At 36.9% G+C, this 20,281-nt stretch overlaps 1 protein-coding gene across 11 annotated transcripts; it reads right to left on the reverse strand.

The window, feature by feature from the left end:
* Positions 1 to 389: 389 nt before the first annotated feature.
* Positions 390 to 16,233, reverse strand: stx3b (syntaxin 3b). Of its 11 annotated transcripts, XM_030144857.1 has the most exons (12): positions 15,841 to 16,233; positions 10,152 to 10,226; positions 9,942 to 10,041; positions 8,698 to 8,772; positions 7,942 to 8,012; positions 7,662 to 7,770; positions 7,472 to 7,545; positions 7,204 to 7,338; positions 6,461 to 6,571; positions 3,598 to 3,707; positions 1,163 to 3,250; positions 390 to 1,073 (listed from the first exon to the last, which is right to left on the reverse strand). In XM_030144857.1, exons 1-10 carry the CDS (start codon positions 15,868 to 15,870, stop codon positions 3,618 to 3,620), a joined length of 870 nt encoding a protein of 289 aa, XP_030000717.1. In that variant the 5' UTR covers positions 15,871 to 16,233; the 3' UTR covers positions 390 to 1,073; positions 1,163 to 3,250; positions 3,598 to 3,617. The 11 variants fall into 11 exon arrangements, with proteins under 11 accessions (XP_030000717.1, XP_030000720.1, XP_030000716.1 ...); XM_030144860.1 differs by lacking the exon at positions 3,598 to 3,707; XM_030144856.1 differs by having other exon boundaries at positions 1,163 to 3,707.
* Between the last annotated feature and the right edge of the window lie 4,048 nt (positions 16,234 to 20,281).

The following is a 20,281-nucleotide window of genomic DNA, read 5'->3' on the forward strand; positions in this document are numbered from 1 at the left end:
TAAATGTTTGAAAATGCAAAGAAATCCGTCCCATTTAAAAGTCCAGATGAAACCTTCAGTGATGGATTAGAATAAAACGAACGCACCCCTGTGCAGACTCCGCCCATGAGGGGTTAATGGGCCGGTCCTGGCACTGGGGAGGAAGAACAGCGAGATGGGGGATGAAATGAGGTCAGGAAAATGCTTTATACACGGATGTCATGTCGTATGTTGCCATGCATTGGAAACAGATTCTGCACACAGGAAGAGAGGAGGCTGTGGAATAAAAATGATGCTCAATAAGTGTGCGTAATAGCAGAAAACCAATCCTGACAGATCCAACCGTGCAACCAGCCGATCAGCTGAGCCATGTATAAGCCTCTAATACAAGAAACGAGCATACACCAACACTTGGTACAACGCACAGAAATCTTTTATTACATAACAGGCTTTACTGGGTTGACACACGGCCAGTGAGCGAGTGACAGCCGCTGATACAGAAAACACCATCAATACAAGCATTTCAGCAGATGCATACAGACAGATCACACACCACAAAAACCTCACCATTTATTAAATCTATAACACACAAATCAGAAAACATACAATTTACTTAAAGGATATTTAAGACCGAACCACACCTATGTTTGAATGCATAAGTGGACTTTTTGTTGCTTGGGTGCACAAAAGTCACCTTAATGCACTTACTTGACATTTTAAGAATCCTTATAAATATTTTTTTTCTGATTAATTAAAATATATTAAAAAAAAAAAAAAAAAAAATGTCCTCTCTCTTTGCCACCAGGAGCCGCTAAAGTCATCCAGGGTGGTCAAAAATGATTAAATGTCACATGTTGAACAATCTGTTTCAACAGACTTTGCAGAAACTGAGAGCGATCTACACATTTCTACCACGTTCAAACACTTCATACAGCAAGAAAATAATTTAACTCAAATGATTAATAAATGGGAGGGAAAGGGAATGAGGTATGGTTCATCTTTTTTTTTGTCATTTTGTTTTTTAAAACAGATTAAAATAATGGTCAGGGTATAAATAAGGGAGCACTTCATGCATTTATCTTCAAGAAGTTCATCTGTGAAAAAAATATAAAAAGACAATAAAAACACTAAATGTTTTCATCCACTCCAGGAAAATGCACAGTGGTACAGACTGAGCAGTTACCTTTGTTAAACTTTTTATGAGAAGAAGCTGTAGAGATAGGAGAACCCAACAATCCCAATGATGGCACAGCACAATGTAATCATCATCTTTTTCTGCAGGTTTAGTAGAGAACAAACAGTTATCAAGTCATAATAGTCAGTAGATTCAAGTCCAAACACACACAATATACACTCATGTTTGAGAACACAGGAGTTTGAGGAAACCATTAGGCAAAAAAGAGGAACAAAGGACCAGGGAAGTTATGGTGTTTGTGTGTTGAGAGAGAAAAAAAACAGCAACTTACCTCAGTTTGACAGATAATTAGTCTTTAAAACCTGTACTTTGCAACACAGTGGTTAACATGAAGTATCAACAGTCACCATCCTGCTGACGACGTCCCATAAAAACATCCACACAGCTCCACCAAAAACCACAGTCATCAAAAACATTTAAAAAGTCAGTTATACATTCACTTTACTCACACAGAGCACATAAGCACAGGACAGAAGGCGAGTAATAAAAAACATAAAATCTTTATTTTTCATTGAAATCACTGGTACTTTGTTACTGCAGACCTTACTGATGGTACAAGAAATAAGGCTTGAATACAAGTGTTTGAATGGAACAGCTGAAGTCAAAAGAGCAGACAGCTTGGACTAAACACCGTACTCTTAAGAGATTCCTGGACAAATAGATTTAAAGGAACCATTCAGGCTTTCAACAAAGGCTTCTCACAGTGGTGGTGGCTCTGCTGCAGTGTCTGCTATCAGTTAATCTTGAGATTTAACAGTGCTGTTAACTAATTTACTATATGTCCCACATTCGCAAAATGCAAGCAGATTATTAACCTTATATAATGTTAATAATCATATAATCCACCCCGTAGGTAAACAATCAAATGTTTCCAGTAGACCAGGAAATGTCAGGATATGAACTGCACTCTCGACAAGAACCACCAGCACCCTTAAGATCTTAGATTTCTACTTGCATCCTGTTTGCGTAACTTTATTACAAACTTGTCATGTGAGGAATCAGAGAGTATAATAAATACACAAACTATTCAGGCACTTTTGGCAAAAACTCACTAGTGTTACGAGTCTCTTTATACCCCTAGGTATTAAAACATGGGTTTAACAAATGAGACAGGAATGTCTTTAAGTTAAGGGTCGACCTGGCTAACACTGTACTTCAGCAAAGCTACTACACAAGTTTCAAAGTAATTCTTGCAATATTCAAGCATGTAGGTCTATGTATCTATCTAAACTGGATTTTGGCTTGTCTGCTCATCTTAGCCTCATCAGTCCACGTTTCTAAGGGCAAAATCCCTCATATTTAAATACATTGAAGAATCATAGGTGAGCACACCGATCCTCTTCAAGTTGAACAAAAACAGGGCTAAATATAAACAGTATACAAACATACAGTAATTCTCTTATTTACAAGATCATTTGAGCTTAATTATAGAGGTTAAGACATACTGAAATGTGAAAGTGCTGGAACTCCTCAAAAAACTGACAAATTCACAGTACAGTGAACATAGCTAGCATTCTTGATCATATTAGACAAAATAACAGTAAAAGGGGTGAGGAGTTTCTGCTAGGAGTGGGTCCAAAGTGCTGGACATTATAGAAAATTTCAGCTAAAAAGAAAACATTTCACCACTTGATTCTTTGGCACAAAATGTTGACCACTGAAATGTTTAGTGACACTCAGGGGCTGTGTATCTTTTTCCCAATTCCCTTTTCTCTTCCTCTGAGATACAATAGATGATAAACCTCATGTCAGTTTCAGTCTCATTTCAGCAAAGTATCCTCACACTGTCCAAAGCATCTGATGGAGTCAAAACTCGTCCCATAAGATGTTTCTCATCAGATTGGTAAAGCAATTCAAGGCACAAGGTGGCAGGTCAGATATTTTTAAATAGTGATCTCCCATCTATGAAATGTTAGCATGGCAGAGTCTTTTCATTACTGGGTGAGCTGATGGAGGGTTATATGGAGTGAATGATGAACAGGCAAGGAGGAGGTCCTTCTATAGTACTGAGGAGAGGACTATGGCGAGGATGACGACAACAACCACAATGCAGATGACGCCGATACAGATCAATTTCTACAGAGAGGGAGATAAACGGAGACAAAGACAGGACAGGATTAACAGCGGGACACATGAGCACTGAAATGAACCCACACCAGACCCAACACCAGCTCAAAGTAGTTTGCCGCCAGCGCTACTTTGTTTGCACTGCAGTAACCAGAGGCAAGTGCTGCAAAAGAAAACACACACCCAAGAACTACAAATACGCACAAACACACCTCAGGTTAAACCCTGTGGCGAAGGACAATAGAAACTCACACATAAAGCCTGATGCAGAGAGCGTGAAAAGCTTTTTCCAAAGCATGTCTCAAACCCACACCCATTATAGCAGCGAGGAGGTTATTTACTCCAGGGTTACTCACCATCTTACTCAAATAGTTCATCAGCTTTTCTTCAGTCCCACTGACAACCCGATTACGAGCGCTATTATGGCCAGCAAGACCACGACTATCACCACTATTATCACCATTTTCTGTTGGAAATAACCAAGTACATACAAGCACCATTGTCAGGACCATTCTCAGTGGAAACAACAACTGCATCCTGTAGTGGAAAACATTTATGCATTTAAGTAACAATTACTGTACAATAATAAGTTGGTCAATATGGACCAAAAATAATCTATATATTTTGGGTGAATGGCACTACTTTTTCTGAAGTAGAAAATTAAGATGTAAGGCATATGAGGTGTCGCAAAATACTTTCATTTAACAAAACAAAAGCTGACCAACATGACAAATGAATAGAATAAAAGGTAAAGTTAGGCCTCAGTTAAAGAATATAATGTTAACAAAACAAAATACCAAACTTACTGTTATATATAAAAATGGTATAAAATAATAAAAGATTACAAACATGTAAACACAAATTGAAGTAACACTTCATATGTCATATACATATATATTTTATCATGTATTATTTTATATACACTGAGTCAGGGTTGGCCAATAAAACTATAGCAATTATTATGATAAAATTTTAATATCACAATATACATTTTTATCTTTAAAATGTATTTTTTGTTTACATTACCACCTAGAACCCATAAGAAACCTTTTGTTTTACTTTTTATTTTGCTCTTGCATATACTCTTATCATGGTGAAAAACTATATTATGAACAAAAAACTTCTGGCTTCTTCACCTTTCACTCAGCATAAGCCTTTAAACCTGAAGGAATGAACAATTTTACATTTATCATTACAAGTGATATTGTCTGGGATGAACATTTTCCTCCATATCAGCCAGGCCTTCATTGAGTACATTCTATAAACTGTATATGGCCCTGTCCTCACAGATACTTCTACTGCATACATATTTTCTATGACAGAATACATAAAACATCATATAGTAACACTAGAAACAAGCATGACAAACATATCTGTCAGGTGAAGTTTGGTAAATGACTTCTGTTGACAATGCATTAATATATTCCATCAACATGTATTTAGGCACATACAGAAATCAGCTAAAAATCACCCAGCAGTGTCTCCAGATGCTGCTAAAAAAAGAAAACCATCATGGGTCAGCTGTAAACAAGGACGAGTTTGAGGTTAAAGCACAAAAGAAAATAAAGGACAAAGAAAAGAGCGTGTGGGAGAGGTGTGTGTGTGTGTGTGTGTGTCATTGTGTTGAAGTGGGAGGTGGGGGGAGGTTTGTTCAGCTTCTTGTTGGTGGGTGGGTCACAAGCACAGTAGTCCAGGGATCACAGGGTGGAAGTCAGGGTCATCACAGGGTAAGGGTCAAGGTGACATTCAGGATGGTCTTTAGGTTGTCAGGTGGATTTCCCAAAAGTGTTTCAAGTGATACTTTAACCACATCTGTGTTATTTAAAGTAACTCAATTTCTGCCGTGAGCAACAATGTCTGTCCTATGTCAGACAGAGAGGCTTATGGGTAAAAGCACACATAAACCACAAAATCCTTGTCACTATCCGGCTCAGACCAGATACCCATTTTGTTCTGATTGTGTGAAAATACTACTTTCTTCTGGGATTAAAGAAAATAATCATAAATATTATTGTTGTTTATGTCAATTCATTCATTCATTCATTCATTTTCCAAGCCACGTAGTCCTCTGGAGGGTTGTGGGGGTGTTGGAATCTATCCCAGCTACCAATAGGCAAAGGTGAGATACACCCTGGAGGTGTCACCAGTTCTGCTTATAGTAATTATTAAATATACATTTATTTTTTTGATCAAATATATATACACTTTATACTATATGATATAGAGTGTGTGTGTGTATATATGTATATATATTTGCATATATAGTAACAATTAAACAGTTAAGCAAAAATTTGCTGTTGACATAAGTTAGTGAGAAACAGCAAAGGTTATCTAAATTAGTTTCAATAAACAAATTAAACAAATGATTTCTAATCACTTTACATAATCACAGTTTACCAGTTCAGTCAGACGAAGGGGAAATTAGTCAAAGTTATTTTAAAGCCATAAAGGAACTGAAAAAACATACATAAAAAATGTAGCTTATCAATTTAATTAGCACCTTGCATCAGACACTCTTTAGAGATAGAAATATATTCTATATTCAATAAGAAATGAAACCAAAGACTAATCTAATTAAATCTAGAACATAATTTATTTCAAAACAGCGATGGCAGAAAGTACTATTTTCCCACTTGCAGAGCACAAACAGTGACAATCCCCAAAAATGGGAGGCAAGTCCTCTGATTCCCAATTCCTCAATTCCTGAAGCTGCCTGTTAAAGCAATAAAGCTTTGTGAATTTATTTTAAGTCACTGCTGCCACTTGATTGTAATCAGACAAAGAATTTTTGTGCTTTTGGGAAACCAGCTGACAACTGTTTGACATCAGTCACTCACACGTCGAGCCTCTTGCTGAAATTTTGCAGCTTTCTTAGTGTCCGCTACGGCCCGCTCCACAAAGCCCACTGATTGGTCCATGTTGCTTTCAATCCTGTCAATCATCCCACCCTATCACAGGGTACAGTGCCAAAGTTGATGAAAAACAACATATGAAGAAACTGTTTTCAGAAGTACGTAGGGGCAAAGTCAGAGCGAAGCAAATGGAAGGTTACAATAATGCAGGACTAGCACCAAGTCTGTGGGAGTGTGACGGGTACACATACAGTGTGGTTTAAATGTGTCAAACAGTAAAAAAGAGTGTGTTTGTGTCTGAAAAATGGGTAGAAAACAGGAAGAAGTAACAAGCAAACTGGTAAATCATTTGGCTGAAGTACAGTACCTTGCGTGCTTTGGTCTGGTACCTTACAGCTTTTTTGGTTTGTTCCTTAGCCTCTATTATGTGGTCCACTGACTTCGATACATTTTGCTCTATGTTGTCTACAATGTCACCCTGGAACACACAAAACAAATAGTAAGAAACAGAACAACGCTGCACAAACACAGACTAATCTGTATTATTATTCTGAAGTTTATGGCAAGTTTATGTGAAACTGTTTAAAACAATGCATTCAATAAGAAAAAGAGTTTCCTAGAAAACAGAAACAGCAGGATTGTACAAGAAAATCACACTTACCTCAAGCAAAGCTTTCCCTCAGAAAGCATAGTTTAAGTAGCAAGAAATATGTGTTACACTTCCGTACACAAACAGTATAAATAGTGATTTATTGTGAGGCCTGTTCTGATGTTAGTACAATGTGCTTTATGACCATCTTACTAAATGAATTCATGTGGGTTCCTTCAATGCTGGGTGATGAGATGGAGGTGGCAGTTGAAGAGAAGAGTAATGGAAGATATGAAAAATGCATGCAACTAGAAAAGAGGAAAACAGAAATATGCACATGGATGTCAGAGCACAGAACAGGAAACAAGTAACATAACAGGACGAAAAAAGTTAAGAAATGAAGACAACGAGAAAGTCAAAGAGTGATGGGTGAATTATAAGAGTAAGTAAATTAATTGATTAGATGAGAGGTCACCACAGTAGATAATGTCTGTTAAGTGATTTCCATCTAAGGAGTGTACCTGGCTCTCCACCAGCATGGCGATGTCTACAAACATATCGTGCAACTCCTTGATGCTGCTTTCCAGACGGACAATGTCCTTGTGTCTCGCTTCAATCTCACTCAGGGCTTGTTTAGAGATCCCAGAGTCTACAATCTGCAGACAGAGGAGGTCTGTTTTACCCACTCAGGATCATAATCAAAACATTAAAATTTCAGTGTACAAATAAAAATGCATCACGATTTAGAAAATAGGGAGAGGCGTTCCAGAAATGCAAACACACACTTACCCCTGCTGTGAACACAGCAGCATTTCCACTCTCCAACATCTCCTCCAGTTCTTCATCTGTTGTTGCTTTTCCAGCTAGAAAAATGCAGAAAGAGGAGAACAGAAAATGAAAGGTGAAAGTGTTATTTCTGAACAAAAAATACAGTATCTCCTCACACATCTTTGTGGCTGTGTATGTGTGTGCCACTCACTGATCTCTAGCTGTCTCTGAATACGTCCTTTACTCCTCTCCCTGAAGTCCACCTGAGCTTCATTGTACTTTGTCATTACCTCCACAAATTTCCTGGACAGTACTGCATGCTGGGAAACAAGTGGAAACATTTAGTTCTGTACTGCTTGTATAGTGCTCTGGCTTGGTCAAATAGTATTTTTGTACTAAAGATTAAACATTAGTCTTCACACAGAGTAAATGTTTACTTTCTGAGTAAGAAACAACAGACTTTAATGACCTGATATTCGTGTGTCTTTTACCTGTGATTTACGTATCCGCATGTCAGCTGAGATCCTCTCCTGCTCTTCTGACTCCAGATTCCTCTCGATGGCTGAGGAAATCCAAAGCATTCATTTATTTATTTTTATTTTGGTGAATGTTACACTGATGTCATAATTACAGCGGAAAGCAAAACCACAAAAAAAAAAAAAAATCATTATTTTGTGTATGACATGGACCTAATTCTAAACTGCACCCAGGGGCCTAATTACTCAACTGTTACACTGGCATCCTGAAAGTGTAAGTTACTGAAGGCCTTAAATGGTACAAAAATTAGGAAAAGGACACATCATCATGATAGCACATGTTGCATGGACACATTACTGTCAAACGTCCAGTGTATTTATGCATTTTGGCAAACTACCAAAATCCAAAACTCCTGAAAATACAACTTGGTAAGAAGTAAGAACAGCAAGCAACCAGATAGTCACCTACATCTCAATTTTCTTGCAGATTTCTACACTACAAAATCCACAGCTGGTTGATGTATATTTTGTGGGGGGGCAGAAAAAATTAATTTATACATCACCGATTTCACACTGAAATAGGAGCAAACCCCTCAGGAATGTCTAAAGCTATGCGGACTCACAGAAAAGATGCATAACAGGATTGAAAAGTCTGCATCAGCCCTTACGTACTGGACCATATAACAGTCAGACAGCTCTATGCCTTCACATAATAATAGGTGTGCAGACTCCGATTGAGTGTTTGTTTGTGTTAAATGGAGACGGACTCACTCTTGAGTTTGTTTCTTGCATTATTGGCCATCTTCTTTATGTCATTGGTGATTGCTTCCAAGTCATCCTGTGTTTCTGGAAAGGAAGAGGTCGTCAAGTTACATTTAATTTAAAGGAGTGATATTTTGTTTTTTTTTTAAATGGAATTATGCATTTTAAAACATTTCCCTGTGGTCTACATAAACTGTAGATGCTATGCTTGGGTCTGAATTCTTCATTAATTCAACTCCACAGGTCCATCTTCAACCCTATTTCTGAGTAATGACACCAGAAAGGTCGTTTTCAGCGTTGGCCCTTTCAATGCAAATGAGCCACTTCAGGCCCCACCCCCTCAAGGTTGTTGGCTGTGCTGCTCTGTCCCGTTCAACTGACAACTGAACATTTTAGGTAATCGGCTCATAGTTTGGACATACAGGGGTTGGACAAAATAATGGAAACACCTTAAAAAATCAACAAATATAATTTAATATGGTGTAGGTCCGCCTTTTGCGGCAATTACAGCCTCAATTCTCCGAGGTATTGATTCATACAACTTGTGAATTGTTTCCAAAGGAATTTTAAGCCATTCTTCAGATAGAATACCCTCCAACTCTTTTAGAGACGATGGCGGTGGAAATCGACGTCTTACTTGAATCTCTAAAACTGACCATAAATGCTCAATAATATTGAGGTCTGGGGACTGTGCCGGCCATACGAGATGCTCAACTTCATTAGAATGTTCCTCATGCCATTCTTTAACAATTCTAGCTGTATGGATTGGGGCATTATCATCTTGAGGTGAAGGTGTTTCCATTATTTTGTCCAACCCCTGTATTTTCAGTATGGACTTCAACCGCTGCTGCTGACAAACAATTACAGCGTACTCAGAGAAATGTTCGTCGAAAGTCTTGACCTTATATGTGCAAATGTCAAGATGTAATTAGTTATAGACGTAACAAATTAAACAGGAATTAAATCAGGTTCTAGAAATCCACTCGATTTTTGGCAAAATGAATATAAAGATAGCTTTGCAGCACCTTGAGGGTTCAAATTCAAACTTTTTGAACTAATAGTGTCCCCAAATACACAAATAAATGTACCAAAGACTAATAAAAGTGGGTTTAACAAAACATGACCCCTTTAACATTAGGGAATAGTTTGCTTGCTTATTTGTCTAAACATGGTTAGGGTTACTAGCTTTAAGTACAGTTTTCAAAGCTGAGTTAAACAACTGGATGACAAGTGTGACAATGGTGGTATCTTACTCTGATCTGATGTGGGAGCTGAAAGGATGACAGAGTAAAGCTTTTTTACTTCAGCCACATTTTCATCAATTTTGTCAATACTGTTCCTGATGTCCTCAATCTAGAACACAGAAAACAACTCAAATGTGAAAATCACCAAAAAAACACCAACATCAGCCTTTATATAGTGAAAGTAGTACAATATATGTACTTACTGCTCTTAAAACTTACCTGAGAGAAAAACTCATCCATGAAGGCTGCATTGTCCACAGCGATCTCCACCTCATCGTCATCTTGATCACACGTCTAAAAAACAAATAGAGACATTATCATACTAACCTCCGGTAGTCCAAATGACAAGCAAGAATGTGTGAGGGACATTACATAACATTTAAAGTATAAAGGATGTCATCTACACTTTGGAACTAAAGGGTTTTTTGGTGAGTTCACTGGGGCACACATTTAAGTGTCTGTACAGGAATTTATGTTCTCTATTGTTACTGAAAATAAATAGATAATACACTGACAGTTATTCTACATACAATTCCCCCCACTGCTTAGCATTAAAGCATACTTTGGATGAATGACATACTCATAAATTTAATCAGTTTGATTACATTATATTGTTATGGTGATGTTTCCTTCCTGAAAAATATCTGAACTGTGCATCAAATTTAAGAAAATTTATATACATTAGGACATTTCCCATAAATTTAAAAATAACTGGGGAAGATTTGGGTTGTCACTCAAAAAAGTTGTTATTCTATAAAATATTAAAGTTTCGCTGATGTAGGATCAAAACAACATGGCCAAGAGTTAATATGACTGATGCTGTACTGATGTTATTTCGTGTGTTTGTTTTTGTTTTTTTTTAATTTATTTCCCCTTTTGACTCAAAGAATCAAAGAAAATTTTCTTTACATACAAAAAACCTGGAACATATTAATGTCTTCAGTCTTTGATCACAGTTTCTTTAACTAAAAAAAAAACAAAAACCTGAAATCATGCAAACTTATAAAACAATCTTTAATATACGAGAACAAATATGCATCTGCCACTGCATCACTAAGTAGTATCATATCTGTTTACCAAAATTTGGAAACTAGAGAAGGGATGCGTGGGTGCTGTGCCTAAGGCTTAAAATGGGAGAGAAAACCATCATCTCACATAAACCAATATTCATACAGCTACATAAACATCCCTGCGTATATAACTTACATAAACTTAACTACTTTCTGAAGACAGGGTAGCGAATGAGTAAACAAAGCCAAAGATCTAATTATTTGATGCCAACTGATGCTATTCAATAATCATATTAAAAACAAAGATTTAAAATCCAGCCCAGGTCCTTTATTTGATGATCTTCTCACAAAAGTCTTATCATATATACAAAGTATTTATGATAAATATGATAAATACTGATTGTATCTCAATAATTTTATTTCTCTTCAGCTTCTAAACATCTGCTCCTAAAGATGACGTAAATAAAGCAGTCGGTGAAAGCTTAAGTAATGAAAGCACTTTCTGGTTAGTCTCTCTGAAAGCGAATCAGCTACAAAAAGCCTATTAGTGTGACCCTGATCAGCTAACAATCAATACATTTTATCACATAATTCGTTCTGCTTAAGTCACAAATATGACACAGGGGTAGTCAGCGAACACAGGCTGGTGCAGCAGGTTGGCCATGACTGATGGTGAATATTCACTTGGAACAGGACAAGGGCCAAGCTCTAAAGCTGAACCTGTTTCAGCTGACTATGAAAAACCATCACTTAGGTACAGAGAAAACAAATATCATAGATAGAGCAATAGTGTGACTGTTAGAGCAACCAAAACAAAACTGAATGACATTAACAACATGTTTGTTCCTTTGTGTTTATTAATGACTTCTGCTTTTAATGATGTATTATCATGACACACAAAGAGTATTGTTTGTTGAATAAAGTCTTTATGGAAAGTTCAATATGTTTAGTAATGCGTGACCGGGTGTGTGGTCTGGACACTTGACTTTCTAGTCAGGTGTCTATCAGGATCAAAGTCAAAGTGTGGAAAGCATTGTCGACACACCTGTTAACTTCCCTGCTCTTATATCACCTGACTTGTACTTGAGTCACCTGACCAACTCTACTCAGCCTTAGTGTGTTTATTAGTATTTTCAATGGTATATTTCATTTATGTTCAACTGACATAGCATACCTTTCTCAAATCTACTACATAGACTCATAATTTTGCATGGAATAGTGTAAGACCAGCTTTGAAAACAATATGAACTTCAGTTTATAGCAGCAGCTGCTACATCTCTCTATCCACTTGTTAGTTTTAGATCTTTAACCTTCTAGCACTCACGCAAAATTTGAATTGCAAATATATCCTTGGCAATTTGGTTGGAGCTGCTGAAACTAAAATCAGCCGTAAACACAGAGTACCCTGGGCAGTCACTGACACGCTGCCTGTTTTTCAATTTCTCTGAGTTATTCATTGAATAAACTCTCGTACACATTATGCTCACTCACACCACATTTCTGCAGTAACAAGATAAGAGCAAGCTTTCACTTCCTTCCAGTACATCTCATTCAGCATAACTAACGGAAAGATACCAACGTGTACGGCAAATTCTTTCACAGACCGACCACCCCAAGGTCACATGTGCTTCTGTGTAACAGTTTGATCCTTCCAGTAAGAATGACTCAAACAGCTACTGAGCAATGCTTTACAACATCTCTCATAATAAACTCATTCACTCTCATGATTCAATTTGGGAATGCCTCTCATTGGTAGGCAACACAATACCAAGAAACAGAGTATCTTCAAGTAACTGCATATCTATTGACTTGATTATTTTGCATCAAAATTAAGTTCACCACTCATTAATTTCCTAACTTCTGTCCACTACACAAGGTTGCACAATGCAGCCCTTCACAACTGGTTGCGGTTATCAACTGTCAGAAAGTCACACTTACTGGTGGACCCAGTTTGACATTTACAGCAACAGTTTTCATGCAAAAAGAAAACAACAACCACCCTCTTATAATCATGTTCTGAAAAAATAAATATATAAACTGTGAACAAACTAGATTTAATGCCAGCCCTTGCAGCTGTGCCAAAATTTTGACTGAGAGTGAACCATGAAGCAACAAATTAGATTTTCTCTTTTTTCCACCAAAATTGACAAAAACCTATAATCTCATGCTTAGTGGCATCAAGATTGAGTAATAATCAAAACCTTAAAAACATTTGGATAACATTTGAACAACAGGGCATCAAGATTAAAAAATGACCGGCATAATGCTCCCTAATGCATCCAAGTTAGCTCGGACAGTGGCTTGTCCCTTTTATTCAAAACACTTAATTATGTCTATTTGCTATACAAAGCACCATATGTCATGTTACATAATCCCCTTCAACAAGGCAATGACTAGACAGAGGTTTACACTAAAGCAGGCAAAGGGATCCTCTGTCTCGCGAATACAACTGGTCATCAAACAGAATGCCTCTCTTCAAAAAGTCAGAAATAATATATAAAGGGGTTTTGACATCAGCCTCTTCACTTCTGTGGCAAAAATGTGTTGAGTATATGCAAGCTTGAAGTGACCTTGCTTATTATTACAAACAACATCATATAAACTAAGTTCAACTCCAGTCCATGTTGTATGTTCTCTCTCACATTCCTTCCCCATGACTAAAAAAAACAGAAGCGATAAACTGTCAGACTTTGTCTCTAAACATCATAAATGACATAACTATAATGGACATAACACTTTTCTCAGTTAAAAAAAGAAATCAGTTCAACTATTAATGTATAACAACCACTGTAAAGCTAGAAAAACAGCCATACTGAGTCTACACTATGTGTGCAGCAGGCTTTCCCAGGGGAAGATTTGTAAAATGAGCTACCAGCCGTCACAGTGCCCAGTGAGAGACCTGGGGTCAGATTTACAGCAGTGCGGTGATAGAATCCAAAATACTCCATCAGGACTTGTGTTAATGCAATGCCAACAATCTGACTAGGATTTACAAACCCCATGAGTCACAGAGAAAGCCATGTTAGTGCCGTTACAATTTCCCCATTCAGATCTGAGTCAGTGGGGAAGTAAAGTGAGACACGTAGCTCACCTGGTCTGTACTGCCCTTTGGAGAAACACTGTACATACAGAACTCTGAAATGTGAAAGAAGCTTGGAAAATACCACCAGGGAAGTGGAACAGAAACAGTAAATAAAACAAAGGTGATGTCTCGCATATTAATTTCAAACTTCATCTTAGCTTATACAGATAATTTCTAATGCAGATACCAACACCAAATATCAGCAGTTAGGCCTACATCTAAAATAGTAAGCAAGCAATAGCTCGCTAAAAAGCACAGTGTATGTATAATATAACATATAGGTGCAGGGAGGGTGGAATTTATGGCCTAAAATGTATTCAGGCCAAAAACTTTCCCAACAGTCATATCAATCATTATCATCATGAATTGTGGCTGATATTGGCCTCTAAGTACAAGCTGAAGAAACCAGACAGTTATTCGTTGTTTTAAGATATTCTTTATGGTCAGAACATGAAAAAATCAACTCAAGCAGCAGGACACCTCATGAATGGTTTTCAATTTGGCTCACAATGTCAATAAAACAATCCCTGAACCCAAAACAAAAATGTTCATCATGATTATGACATTTATTTCCATATAAAATTATAATGTCATAATTATAATTACTACTTTATTGCCCAGCCCTAGCTGCAGGTTATGCTGTTATTAAAGGTTCATGTTGCTTCTCTTTGTACAGTTTGTCAGGTGATGTGGTTATGCTGGCCTATAAACACTCCAATCCACAGCCTAGATCAGATCTAATAACTTAACATTGGCAACGGTACCCAAGGAAGGCAAAATAATGGCAGTGTCAGGGAAAGTAGATGAGAAAAGGATAAATTATTACAATGTACGTACTGGGATATGAGGACAGATGCAACCAAAAGACCAAAGCAGCCTTGCTGGTCTGAAAACTTTCAATGACCTCCCAATAAATATGGCCTACTTAACTTGCTACGTGTACTTTCTTTCCTCAAAAAATGCCAACTAGGCTATGTGAGATACATGTAGATCAGGGGAGACTGTAGTTTAGCCACTTAAAATACAGCAAATATTTGGTCAGCAGTTGGTGGTAGCTATAGTAACACATCCCAACTTGGGAGACTTATGTAAAGCAAGTCTGTTTATAATCATTACCTCTTTTTATTTTAAAGGGAAATATGAAAATACATTACACAAATTGCATAACCTATGTATGTTGTTCATGACTACTACATCTACTACTATTTTAATCATTGATTAGCTAGTCTGCCAGTTTTTCCAATACATGACGAGATCTTGATATATAAATGTCCAGAGCGCAGTTGTTTCCCAATAGCCAATGATTAGTAGTTTCCAGTGTTTTCAGTCATAAAAGAGAAATGCTGTACCACAATAAAACAGATCATTATATAGTTAGAGTCAGATGTCATGTTTGGAAAATCAGTCTCATTCTGAGCAATAAATATTCAACTTCTAACCAGTGCCTATCAGTCAGTTTAACTATTAACATTAACTACACTGCTTTGGTAACCTGTTGTCAACTATGACACCTGACACTGTACAATATGGCTGCAGATCAGGGAAAAGGAAAATTATGCCTGAATGACACAGATTTCATCCAACACCTACATTACAAATCACTTTCCAAACGCACTGTTACTGTACCTGTTAGGTCATCATTTGGGACAGAATTGTTTGAACTGCTGGTATATTGTGTGTCAAGTAAGTAAGTAAAGGTTTCACTAAATGAACAGCTTTGCCTCCAGAGGGTCATGTTGAGAGGCCTATGTAAGTATATTCAGATACAAAAAAGACACTGAATGAAACATAGAAACATTTCCTGGACTCTACTTACCGCTTTTAGTTGCTCCAATCGGTCCTTCATTTTTCAAACTGTCAATACACACCGTTTCAACCACAGAAATGACCACTATATGGTGAAAATTTTCTCAGAAACGAGTCCAAGTGTGTGAATTCCTCAGCCAGCTGGTAAGCTAGCTGTCCAACACAAACCAACCGCCAGGAAGGAAGAAAACTAAACTCCACAAAACTCTTGAGAGAGGTGTGTGAGAAAAAGACTTTCTCTGACAACAGGAGTCTTTCCGTCGTTTTTCCATACAATATGGCTGCTGGGTTTAAAGCCAGTGTTTTTTCTTTGCTAAATCTCTTCGCCCAGGGGATTAAAACAACAGTTGTGTAGAGCCGTATAATCTGCCTCTCCTCTGGCCACCAGTAATCATTCTAAAACGCACTTCTCACCCTGACGCATGCGCACACACGTCCTGTGGGCTCTCGGATGAAGCCACGCCCCAAAGATGTACTGGGCCACCTGCACTGGTGATGCATTCAGGTGTTGCACGGATAACTCCTTTAGCTGACTCGCAGCTTCAGACACAGCAGTTCTAAATGGTTGAAAATGACATGAGGAAAATTTCAGCTATAAGCATCATCATTTGGGATGCTCTTATTAATTGGATTTAAAAATGACTTATTTTAACTCTTTGTAATTAATTTTCAATACAAACCACTCAGTGCAGAAACTGTGTTAGGTTGCAACAAAGTTAAATTTTATTTGTGAATGTATGTTTTTTCTTTGATTTTTTTTAAAGTTTTCTTTTTACTATGAACATACACTACCACGCAAAAGTCTTCAGTTTTATCTTTGTTGTTTCTGCATGGTTGAAATGAGCATACATATTTATTTCTCATTTGCTTTTCTTCAGATACAAGAAAATACAGGGAATATGTGCACACAAACAATTTAAGGTTCTTTTTCACCACTTACCTCACACACACATATAAACCAACTGAACTCTTCCAGGGAAGATCTTTATTGATCTCTGTATCTTCAGTTAATATTTCATTTCTATATTAAAGGAGTGTGACAAACAGTGCAAGCTGGTTGTCAAAAACAAAGTTGTTATAAACACATTTGCAGCCACAAAATTTACAGCGTGTAGCAAAATAATCCCAGTACAAGCTCCAGTCACTGGCTGATAATGATGGTGGGGTTTTTGATTGGTTTACAGAATATTTTAGGCGTTGTAGATTTACAGAAATTAAATTCAGAAAGGCAGAGTACATTCAAGCTTAACATTCCAAGCTAAAGAAGCTTTAGTGGTAGTAGTTTAAGCTGGTCAATTCCTTTTCATATAAATGCCTCAAGTTACATCTACTTTTTATATTTGTCTAAATATATACCTGATGTACCCCCATGACCCTAGTGAGGATAAAGCAGGTTGAGAAAATGAATGAATGAATATACTGTACCAAATATGCTCTGAATTCATGCTGGCCTTCTTTAACTGAAAAGACTTGAGAGATTAAGTCTTTTGTCTATATATATATATATATATATATATATATATATATATATATATATATATATATATAGAGAGAGAGAGAGAGAGAGAGAGAGAGAGAGAGAGAGAGATAGATAGATAGATAGATAGATAGATAGATAGATAGATAGATAGATAGATAGATAGATAGATAGATTGATTTACTGTGCAGCTATCAAAGCAACCGAGTCACTAAATGTCGAGGCATGTGAATTAATAAATATTGTATCGGTCGCTATATAGCTATTTTATTAATTTAAAATTCTTAAAGATCATTTCTGTAATATTAAAATTCGATTAGTGTTGTTTTGTACGTGCCCTCCCTCAAGACAAGCTGCAGAGGAGGAATCCCTGTTCCAGAGAGATCAAAGATGTGTTTGTAGGTACAGATGACAAGAAGAGGATGCACGAGGAAAACTCAACACACAGCTTTCCATTCATAAGTACAAGAGTGTGACACACACTGAGAAAGAGAGCCAAAGACAATATGTACAGAAAGAGAAAGGAATAAAGGCTGAATCCAAATACAACTTTTCAACTTCTAGGGGGAAGGATCAACAACCAGAAGAAGATGCAATCAGTCAGTGATCATATCTGAGCATCCTGAATAAAGGAGAGGACTGTATGAGCCAGAGAGAGAGGGAGACGGGAAAAGGCACATGGCTTGGAGAGCATGTGCTCGAGAGACAAACCAGAGGATTAGAATAATGCACCGGATTTCAAAGTTCACATATTACGTATCTCTTCAGCAGGACACTTATGCATTGAAACTGAACCCTTCTCACATGCATAATCTATCGCATTTAACTGACCATATGACAGAATTTTAATTGTACATTTTAAAGCTTTAACAGCGTCAGATTGTCTTATGTCAGCAGGAAGGTTACTCCAGAAAGGTGTAGTTATCTGCTGACCTTTTAAACTTTTAGGCAGAGCAGTATAAAGACATGCTGTGTGTCTGTAGATGATGGTATTTCTTTGAGCCTGTTTGTGTTGGAATGTGCTTTCAAAGGAACCAAACAAGTGTAAAAGATGAGCGGAATTAAAAAGGTGTTTTATTAGTGTATCATGCATTTTATTATTTCATTATTGGAGGATGAAAGCAATAATCTGAAATCTAATCTACATCATTCATACAGATTTGTATATAATCTATGGGTCTGATTTTTTTTCACATATTGAATTCAAGAGGGAATATTTTTCCCCCACTAAAATTTAAAACATTGACAATGTACAGTATATTTTTTAAGATAATATGTTCCATAGACACAGGTTGATGATGCCAATACAAACACCTTATTTTAATTTTATATAACCGTGCAGAAGAGGGCATATTATTGATTATATTGGTGTACTTTGGTTGTACAGTGTCAAGAAATCAGACTGTCATATTAATACTGATTTAATATTAAATTATAATGATTTAACAGTACAAAGGTTTCCAGGCAAACAGATTTATCAAGTACAAATTATCTTTACTGATAAGTTTAATATTAAAAGGATGTGTCCTCATTCCACTCAGGTCCGTGTAGTAACCATGGTAACCACTGAGCGTACTAACTGGCACACGTCTCAATGAACGTCCAGAATGTGGTTTACTATTACGTAATCCTGTAGAGGAGGTCCACTTTGGGTCAAACAACGTGACTGACACCTAGTGGCCATCAGTTTACTCAACAGATCAAATGTAAACGGGGTATGTGCTCAGAGGTATTACTATCAATGAAAAATACATCCCTAATATAGAATTTTAGTGATTTTCTCTCCATCATAACCCATGAGGACTTACCTGGCAGTGCAAACTCTTTCTTGTGTGTAATATGTGCTCAAACCTCTCTCTTCGTAGGACAGTAGCACAATTTTTTGAGGGTAGAACTTCGATGCTTGCTGCTGTTACTGAACATGTACAGCTTTTGGACAATATTCACCATTTTAACACAACTGGTTCATTGCATTTGAAACTTTCATGTTTTGCTTATACTCAATAATGTGCAGTAATCTCCAAAAGAATTGTAAGGCTTGTATAGGTTTAAACTCATCGAATGAAAAATAGCTAAACTACATTCACACTCTTGATTTGTTGCAAATATCTGATTTTCCTCCTTCAACTTCACATTATCTTGTGGCCAATAAAAGATCCCACGATGAACAAGTCTCAAACGCAGTGAAAATACTCCAGGTAAAAGTAGCACATTCAAAGCCTTCCTACTAAGTTATGGTAGTGTGACTACTCACTGTGCAGCAAAAAGTCCATGTAGGTGTACTACAGTTACACCTTTTTGGATTCATTATACTGCTACACATGTTTATGGTTGAGCTTATGTTATTTATTCAATATTGTGCATGCCACTCCCTCCAGTGCAGAGTTGTAAAGAATCAATCTACAACAGGGGTGTCAAACATTCACCACCCCCCCAAAGGATCCCACGGGATGGTTTTGCAAAGTGCAAAAATTACACTGAGGCATTAACCGTCGAGGATTTCAAACTCATTTTAGTTCGAGGGCCACGTACAGCACAATTTGATCTCAAGTGGGGTGGACCAAAAAAAAAAAAAAAAAAAAAAAAAACTTAATGACAATTTCAAACTTCTGTAAGTTTACCAACTCTTTACACTTGAACTATCCTTTCACAATAAAATGTAAACTGAACCATGACCACTTAGAAAAATTAGCCCAGTTTTAACATTATGCCTATTACTACGTTTTGTGTATTTGTAATGCACACATGTAAATAAGATGAGACAATATAGTTAAAATTGTATTTATTCTTAATGAATCTCAGGTTGATATTTGTTCAGGTTATTCACACTTTGTGAAATAAGTTTGTAAATGTAAACACTTCCATTATTTTACCCCCCCCCCCAGATAAAATAAAAAGGTTTGAGTTGTGAATGGGTAATTACTCCATTACGGTTTCAGCCCACTTGACATCAAATCGGACTGTATGGAAGTAG

The sequence above is a fragment of the Sphaeramia orbicularis genome, chromosome 10, assembly GCF_902148855.1.
Source record: "Sphaeramia orbicularis chromosome 10, fSphaOr1.1, whole genome shotgun sequence".
NCBI classification, from domain to species: Eukaryota; Metazoa; Chordata; class Actinopteri; order Kurtiformes; family Apogonidae; genus Sphaeramia; species Sphaeramia orbicularis.